The sequence below is a fragment of the Leuciscus leuciscus genome (genome assembly GCF_965113295.1).
Source record: "Leuciscus leuciscus genome assembly, chromosome: 14".
Classification (NCBI taxonomy): Eukaryota; Metazoa; Chordata; class Actinopteri; order Cypriniformes; family Leuciscidae; genus Leuciscus; species Leuciscus leuciscus.
Window position 1 is genome coordinate 9,196,990 of NC_138738.1, and position 9,098 is coordinate 9,206,087.

The 9,098-nt window shown below is 37.9% G+C and overlaps 1 protein-coding gene across 1 annotated transcript; it reads right to left on the reverse strand.

Annotated features, from left to right (window-relative positions):
- Positions 1-2,388: 2,388 nt before the first annotated feature.
- Positions 2,389-8,755, reverse strand: ppp4r2b (protein phosphatase 4, regulatory subunit 2b). Its single transcript, XM_082190057.1, has 9 exons — positions 8,599-8,755; positions 7,385-7,466; positions 6,630-6,800; positions 6,246-6,339; positions 5,046-5,083; positions 4,858-4,932; positions 4,643-4,783; positions 4,145-4,461; positions 2,389-4,063 (listed from the first exon to the last, which is right to left on the reverse strand). The coding sequence occupies exons 1-9, from the start codon at positions 8,717-8,719 to the stop codon at positions 3,735-3,737; spliced, it is 1,368 nt and encodes a 455-aa protein (XP_082046183.1). The 5' UTR covers positions 8,720-8,755; the 3' UTR covers positions 2,389-3,734.
- Between the last annotated feature and the right edge of the window lie 343 nt (positions 8,756-9,098).

The window sequence follows — 9,098 nt, forward strand, 5'->3', positions numbered from 1 at the left end:
TGCTGATTTTCGACATAAAACTTGGTGAATTGATTTCATTGTGTAGTATTAGTACTTTTTGAACAGGATTCTGTGATAACCGTGATCATTTTGGTCACTATAATCATGAAATGAAATTTTCATGCCATTTCATCTCTAGTTATCATGTACTATAAAATCAACTATAATTATGTGTCGGGGGATTACCATCATGGTGATGAGTTTGGTTTGAGAACAGATATATTTTAAATATTCTATATTGCCTTAGCATTAGCAAAGCATAGCAATTGTTGGATGAGTATTAAAGCATTGTGTTACCAATTAGCAAGTTAACATTTACTGAATTAGCTAGTTAAAGCTAGCCAAGTATCCATTACTAAAAATATTTAAATTGAGATTACATGATCATTTTAAGTTAAATGTATGAATTTTCTTACTTAAATATTACAAGTTAAGAGCAATTATAATTTATGAGTACAAAATACAATTCTTAAACTTTGACTTTCTTAACTTAAAAATTTTTTTTATCTGATTATACCTTAAATTTGAGTTTTGCCAAATTATTCGGGTTTGCAGTGGGTTCAACGGTTTTTAATGTTGAACTTCACACATGTTGTTTCACCTTCTAGATTATGCTCTGAGGTGCATTGGAAAGCTTAGAATCAAGCTCCAATGTCTGGCCACCAATATCCTGTCACTGTGCATCAGCTGCCACCCATTGACAATAACATTATGACTGGCATCTGTCTTGAGCTTTGTAAATAACAGGCACTTCACGGGTTATTAAATTTCATTTCGAGTTATAACATGGGGGCAGACCAACAATTACAATAAAAGAGTGCAAGAGAAAGTCAATAATTCTCACATTATCTCAGTCAATGCATCAGCTTACTAGAAATGAGCAAATGTTGTTTTAGATCATGTTTAGCATTTTTTTTTTTGTTTTCTCATGCAAAACTGACATTATTGAGGTTGTTTAAACTCATATCCCTTTATCCTCAAGTAATGAGACTGGGAGTCAGCACACAAGGGTTGATGTTAATTGTCATATGCTGCTATGACAGAATATGATACAGCTTAGGGTACCCATCACTTCATGTCATATCATTTCAATCTATAATTTCATGAATCCTGACCAGAACATATCCAGTACATATTTAAATTGAAAACATATTCCTTACAAGAAAATGAAGCCTATTTTTTCCGATGCTTATCCTAATAACAGTTAGGCACATTTTACCCCCCACATTTAAGTATTTGATGTACAGCTCTTAATGTTACAAATACATTTTTAATTTATGGTATGCATTATGGTAAATGTCAATAATAAGAAAAAAACACTTAAAAATAAAGGTTCCAAAAGGGGGATTTTACAGCGATGCCATTTTAATAGTGTATAGTCTGAAAGATAGGCTTCATTTTGATTTAAATAAATATTTTTCTTTTGATTTTGGGTTAAAAATGACCTGGACATACAGCCATACTTCAGATTTCACCTATATACAAAATGTTATATTTTAGAGCCTGAAATAGTAGTATCTTTTAGCTGATCTCCTCGAGTACACACAACACAAGAAATGTCTTAAAAGTCACTCGACTTCATTATTAATAAGCTTGGGTCCTGGTCTCATGGATCAAATTACAATTCATTTACTTAAAGACTTGTTTCTATTCCCACAGCGTGCAGGGTTATTTCCCAAGAGACGGGCGTTCAAAGACGTCAGTTAAATGTAACCTCTCACTGCGCATCACGGCAGGATTTAGAAAATCCACTTTTTATTTCCTCCGAGAGGGCTGGGTAAATTTCAGTAGCACATTCTCGTACGACCTCTGACATTATCCAGTCAATACGAGCACAGGTAAGTGTGAGATCTGTTCTGAGTCAGCAGGAGCCTGTTAGAGGCATATGACTGCGACATAAGAAAAGGAAACTTGTATTTGGGAAATGAAGCAGAAAAATTTGTGCAAGAGCTTAGTAACAGCAAAATGAATTAGCATGCATTCATTTGAGGAACATGATTAAGGATTATGAAAAGACCTGGATGAAAGAATAAGAGACGTTATGTAACGATAATCCTCCTATGAACAACATCTCTACTAGTTTGTGGTGCTTACCAAGTATTAAACTTTGTTGTAGAACTTGCCCGTAACACAAACTGTGAACATGGCTGCATCAAATTGTGTGGTTTGTTGAGGAGAGTTGTGTTATTTACCTCAATGATCTTTTGATGTCCATAAAACAGGCAAAACTTACATTGAAGAAAGGACCCAAGTCATATCTAGAGACCAGAGTATCATGAACACTTAGAGGGCTCTTTTGTCTTGGACCAGTAAGCAAGCCCCTTCCGACCAAAAGCAAAGCAATAGGTTCATAAGAACATGTTGGCAAAGCAATTAAAGGGTCTTCCAAACATTTAAAACAATAACATTTATTGCTTCATCTGAATACTGTATTGAAACCACACGCATTCAGTAATACACCAAAGAAAATTATACATGGATGCACAAAAGGCAGTGAACACAATGCTCTACAAAACACTACTTTACAGAAATTTAAAAATTCTAAATATCAAAAATCGCACAGCTGCAAAACGGCAGCCAGCTGTTATCGGTGGGACAACTCAGGGTTGGACTGTCACAAATGACATTGTAATTGAGCTAGTCGGAGCAGTCAATAACCACCTGCCAAAAACAACAAATGAAAACAACTTCTCATAAAACAGGAGATTGAAATGTTGGTATAAATTAACTTGAATCATGAAATCAGTTTAAATCAAGAGGTAAATGTACCTGACATAAACCACTTACTTTCAATGCAGCGCAGACTGCACAATAATACAAAAGCGAAGGTGGTAGCGTGTGAGAAAAGAGATTTTACATCCTGTCAGTTACACACAAAGGACCAGAAAGAAATGATGTTACGCTAGGCCTGAATCATTTAACAGAACAAAGATAGCTATGGCTTGTATTTGCTTTGAACATAACTGTAAAAGCAGCCAGTTATGGTTCTTCAGAGAGAGCAAGATGATAAACTCCACTGCCCTGATGTTTGACACTGTGACTAAAATATGAATACACCCATGCAGAGACGACACGTCCTAGCAGGTGTCCTAAACTTAGAAACAAGACTGGATACAGATCAAATTTCTCCTTAACAAAGACTAAAATATGGTTAAATACAAGTTAAGCTTTAACAACAGCTGAGACATGCTGTCATTTACAACAAAATATTTTGTCTCTGAAACGCATTCATTATAGAAGTCTAAGGGCAAGCGACATCCTCTTTTGCTTTTTCTTACTGAACAATGAGTCGGAATTATTTCCTGTAGTAACTGAAAGAATCCAACAGCTTTGTCAATAGACTTTAACTTGTATTTAGCCATGAATAATCTTTTAATTAGCCGTTTAGTGGTGTCAGAGTTGACAGTGTGATTACTGGACACCAAAGAACTTCAGTCGAACCACTTTGACAGACTGGCAGAAACCGATGACATGGATGAAATTAAAGGAAAGAAACTGTAAAAAAAAGAGAGAGAGTTTAAAACCTTGACTTCAGCAATAAAATCATATGTACATCTGCATAAAGTGTCCGTTTGGGAAGGTTGGAGAAGTTAGGTGGACTCTCGACCAAAAGGCGCATGGTGGTAGATTGGGTGTTGCTTCTGATGGCCTTTGTGGAAGGCCACTTAAGTGTGTGCCGTTTTAATCTCCACAAAAGAACGCAGTTATTGTTTAGGGCAGTAGTCTGCAGGCTTTCAGTCCTGCTCCATAGGCTCCTCCTCTGCGTTCTCTGAGTCCAGGGCCCCTGACCCGGAGTCGCCCTCTGTGGGTGACTCTACGCTACTGCTGCTGGATGTGGGTGCAGAGGCATTTTCATCAGTGCTACTGCTGCTGACCTCCTCGCTTGGCTCCTCCCCTTTTCTCACCTCAGGGCTAGAGGCCACACCCGCCGGGGCTCTCTGCTCTGATTGGTCCATATCACTGGGCTCTTCTGGAGAGTCATCTGAGCCACAAGGAACCTCTCTCTCAGTAAAAGACTCTCTGGAATCTGCGGCGGGACACTCAGGCTGTGTGCTGGAAGGCTCTACGTTAGCAAAGAATAGAATACATTAGAGCATTGTTTAGCGTGTTAAAACCCAAAAAGTGGAGAAACAGATTACACTACCTTGGTCCTCAGGGCCTTCAACTGGAACATGAGGTTTACTTTCCTCCTCTTCTTCACTCCCCTCCTGCAACATGGATGACGGTGATTCGGCATCCTCCGACTTATCTAAGGAGCTTTTGGACGACGTAGATCTGGGTTTCTCGACAACCTGCTCATCTACATCTTCATCCTCATCTTCTTCATTGCCATCCTCGTTGAATTTGAGTCTCTTTACTTCATGTTCCTCTTCCTCCATTCCCTCATCTTCCTCGTCATCTAAGTGTTTGTTTTTAACAGAGCTGCTGAGAGGCCCACCAATGCCTGATACAGATGCATCACTGAAACACAAAGATATATTCTGGATTTCTCTAATGTAAAGGACATTTTGGGCTGCTGAAGTTCAAGCCGTTTAATTATTCATCATGTGAGAGATAAGTGAACATGTTCATTGATATAACCATAAGCATTTTACACAAACAAAAGCATGAAAGATGAGATATGATGGCAAACTTAGACTACCTGGCTGTTTTGCTATGTCCTTGTGGTGAGTTTGTCTCTTTGTTTTCTTTACTGTCCGGAAGGCCGTTTGTGGCCAACGAACTGGCCATGGAGTGTTTCTGTCTGTTTAATGGTCTGGGTGTTCCTGGACCATTCACTTTCCTGTAATATACAGGAAAATCAAGTTAAGCTCTTTTTCTTTTTTAAATGACTGGTCCTAAGCTAATTTTCCTAACCTCTCTGTAAAGGCAGATGTGTTCCCTGGCAACATGACTCCATTCATTCTGTTGACACCACTGCAGCCATTTTTCCTACAAAGGTCAAAAATAGCTCTTCATTTGTCTACAGTAATTAAAGATAATCCAGGTGATCAAATTAAAATGTAACAGCTTTATGATTTTAATATTGAGCAGTAATTACTTACTCAGATGTAGGATAAATGCAACTGACCACCATCACATTCTGACAAAGAGAGAGAAAGAAAAAAAATCAATATCACATAACAAGCAACATAAATTCTATATTTACAACCTACTTGGGTGAAAAATAAATAAATAAATAAATAAATAAATAAAGCATTAAAAAATTAACTTCTTGCTTGTATTTCTTTAAGATGTGGGCCTTTTAATGATAATCAAATCACTTTTAAGCACAAAACACATCAATGTGTCAAAGTTCCTCCATCATCACATTATAATAAAACCTATTTAGCCAACATTGAAGAGACAATTATGTAAAGCAATGTAAACATTTCTATATCGATAATCGCACACTTGCAAACCAAATGCAAGCGACCATGAAATCAACAGAGTACCTTTATGGAAGTCAGAGATAGCATGTGATAATATCCCACATCTGACTTCAGATGGAAAGTAGCAAAACTACAATAAAAATGCAAAGACAAAGAAAACATACTGGGAACATACGGGGACTGTCACCCCTATAAGAGCAAGGTGAAGAAGAAGCCTCAAAGTCAGCCGGATCCAGGCTGTATCCAGATCAGTTGGTGGACCTGCGCCTAGACATGACCACAACGCATGATGTAGTCAGCCGGATCTGGGCCGTATCCAGATCAGATGGTGGACCTGCACCTAGACACGACCACAACGCATCGACACGACAGCCAGTGGCACTGATCCTCAACAAACCCGTCTCCACACCGCGTGATGACTCCGATCTTCTACCAGATGGAACTGGATAAATATTCTGAATGTTCTGATCCAACCTGACTTCTGCCCTGTAATGCTGCCTGAATCATAATCATACACTGTTCGTTCGTTGGCCAGAGGAGAACTGAACTGAGCTGGACGATGACATCACCGTTTTCTCCATAGCGGCTATATATTTTAACTAAATTAACTTTTTTACAACAAAAATTAACCATCACTAAACTTACTTAAGCTGGACTACGACGCTATTTTCTTCTAGATCTGCTGTATAGCCGAAACAAACTTTGTTGCATTATTTTCCTGTTATCACTGTAAAGCTGCTTTGAAACAATCTCTGTTGTAAAAAGCGCTATATAAATAAAGGTGACTTGACCTGACAAAAGTATTTTGTAACAAGTGCACCATTTGTATTAGCCTTATTCGATTTTAAACTGAATAATGCATCACGCACTGACCTTCTCTACCCCTCTGAGAAACTTCTCTGTTCCTGTGTAGTTCCTCTTAGGTTCCGTGAGCAGCTCGCACAAGCGCTGGATAGTAAATGGGATCCTGGATGGAGAAAAAATATTTGAATAATATTTGAATTAGCTGGTGAAATCTCCACAACAAACCAGTAGCAAATGTTCTCCACTCTATCCTGACACACAAATAACAAGAAATGATGTAGGCTTGGTTATATTCAACAGCCAGAAGATGGCACACTTGCTCTGGGGTAAAGAGACCGGCTTGCTCTTTATCCAAAACAGCTTACACTTATTACAAGGACAAACCCCAGTGCCTTTCTAAAAGTAAAATGGTGATAGCGCCACACAATGCAATTAATTAAGAGTATTACTAACCCGTTGTATCCATCGACAATCTTAAGAATTCTCTCCTTCATTTCTTCGAAGGGAATTGACTCCACGTTTGGGTTGGCAAGCCCTCGTTGCTCTGGGGCCGACGCTTGGAAATCCTCCATTACTTTCTCCAGTTTGAATATGAAATAGCTTTTAAACTGAGACCAAGACACCCTGGAGATGTGACAATATGGAGAATAAGTAACTCAGTCACACAGACAACTATAATTTGTAAGGCACAAGATCCGCCGGTCATGATTCTCTATTATACGGCCAGCAACCAAAATAATAAGCATGAAATGTTCATATTTGAAAATTTAGTTGAAATGGTTTTATTATGTGAGACAATACAAGGCTGATAAGAGAGACATGAAGCTAGCACAGCTATGTAGGATGAAAAAAAGACACAGTTCAGAAGTCATTATGCATAAAATATTTCATCACAGGACTCAATGCAACAATCCCAAGCAGGTATTTCAGAGACATAGATACATTTGATCTCTCAATATGCATCTGACTCACAATCACTTCATGAAACGAGGGCAGGTCGTCTAAAGCAGATCTAGTCGATAAGGACAAGGTTCAGTGTGTTTTGGAACAAAACCAAAAGTGCTGTGGTGTTATACTAAACCACTTTGTGGGGTTACCCAGAAAAGCAGTGATGATTTTAAACAAACCACTAAAACAAAGGTCACACAAAGGTAGTTGGGGTTTCTGTGCCCCTCTTAGATCACGCACAGATATCTGGAGGTACTTACAGGGTTTCCCCGGTCTTCGCAATATGGCACAAAAACTGGTCCAACGGTGGAGACGCTTCTTTCTTCACCTTCTTGTCAAAATCTACAGAAAACACAATAATAAGATTTCATGTGAAAATCTGTAATGGATACAATCCGATCATCTTAGTTCTAGAGTGCATTTAACTGCACAATCTAGTAATACCTTCAATTCTAAATCTAGTTAGGCAAGTCCATTCTAGTTCTCACCCTATATCCATTTTAATGAAAAAGGGTGCATGTTTTAATTAGCTATATATCCAATATAATAGTTAACTACAATGCACCAGTTTCTAGTTTTAGGTCATCTACAAGTTTCAAATTTAGACAGCATTTTCTTTTCAACAGCTATTTAGAGCACTCAGAAAATAACTAAAATAGTCTTGGAACAACATGCATGCTTTTATGAAAATTATGAGAAAATGTATCCTTAACATCTGGTTTCTAGTCTTTAGTTCACTTTCAAGTTCCAAGTGTGATATTGTATGGCACCATTCAAGAGAATAACTATAACCAGCCCAGCCCTGAACTTTCATTAAAAATATGAGAAAATATGAAATCCTTTTCCTGACACTTATATAAGAGATAATACAGGTACAATAAATCTGAACTTTAGCCTATGACATTTAATCACCAAAACTATTTGCACTACTATACGACAATAAGCAAACACATAGACACATAAACACAAAGATAGATGATTATGATTATTTACGCAGATGATTATGATTATTTACGCTATAGCCTAAGCGTAGAGTTCAGAGTGCAACTTTAGTTATTATAAATGCCCCAAAAATCACGTTATAAAAGGAAAATAATAAAGAATCAGGCTTTATTATTAAATTATTCACTAGTTTGGAGTTAACCCTGGATAAACCGATGTGTAATATACTTGAATTAGCTCTATATCATGCCAAACCACTAACGTTAACTAGTTATCTCAATCAAAAAATAGTCTTGTTTATTAACGTATTCCTTAACTATCCCGTCATTTTTAGGCAAATATTACAGAAGTCATAAAGCATAAGGATGTAACCTGTTCATCTACTCGTAACACACAACAGACCTCGAAAAACAGTAAAAGCCATTTAGCCACAGGCCATGCTAACATGAGCTAACTCACATTACAAGCTCATAAGCACATATAACTCCTCTCTAAACTCGCGCAGACCACCTCAACACACACAATCGGGTACCTTTAAGAGCTTCCAGAAGAGTGTCTATCTCCATGTCTGTGTTGTTGTCCCTGTCTCCAACTGAAAATCGTGAGCTGATGGCTGCTGTTGAGCTCAGTGAAGAAGAGGACAGGGGAAACATTTCAATATGGCGGCGAGTACGACGTCACTGCCGGTGTGGTATAGAGATCAGTCCCAGCTGTCTGCGCCTCAAAATCCAGCCAGCTGCCTACCTAAACGTAATTTTAGTGTTTTTGTGGATGTGCAAAAAAAAAACTTAGTGAGCTGCCTACGTAGACATAGTTTTGAAGGACAACAGGTGCGTTCCGAGCAAAGTGTATATCCATAAATGCATTGAAAGAGGGGAGCTCACGGTTTGGAACAGTCTCAATGTCTTGTGCAGTCTGACTGGAATTATTTGCCTCTTTATAATTATAATTGAACGCTCATCTCCCTATTTATTTAAAAACAAGTATTAAAGTATTATCTCGCTCTGGAATTTGAATGTACTTTTTACTATA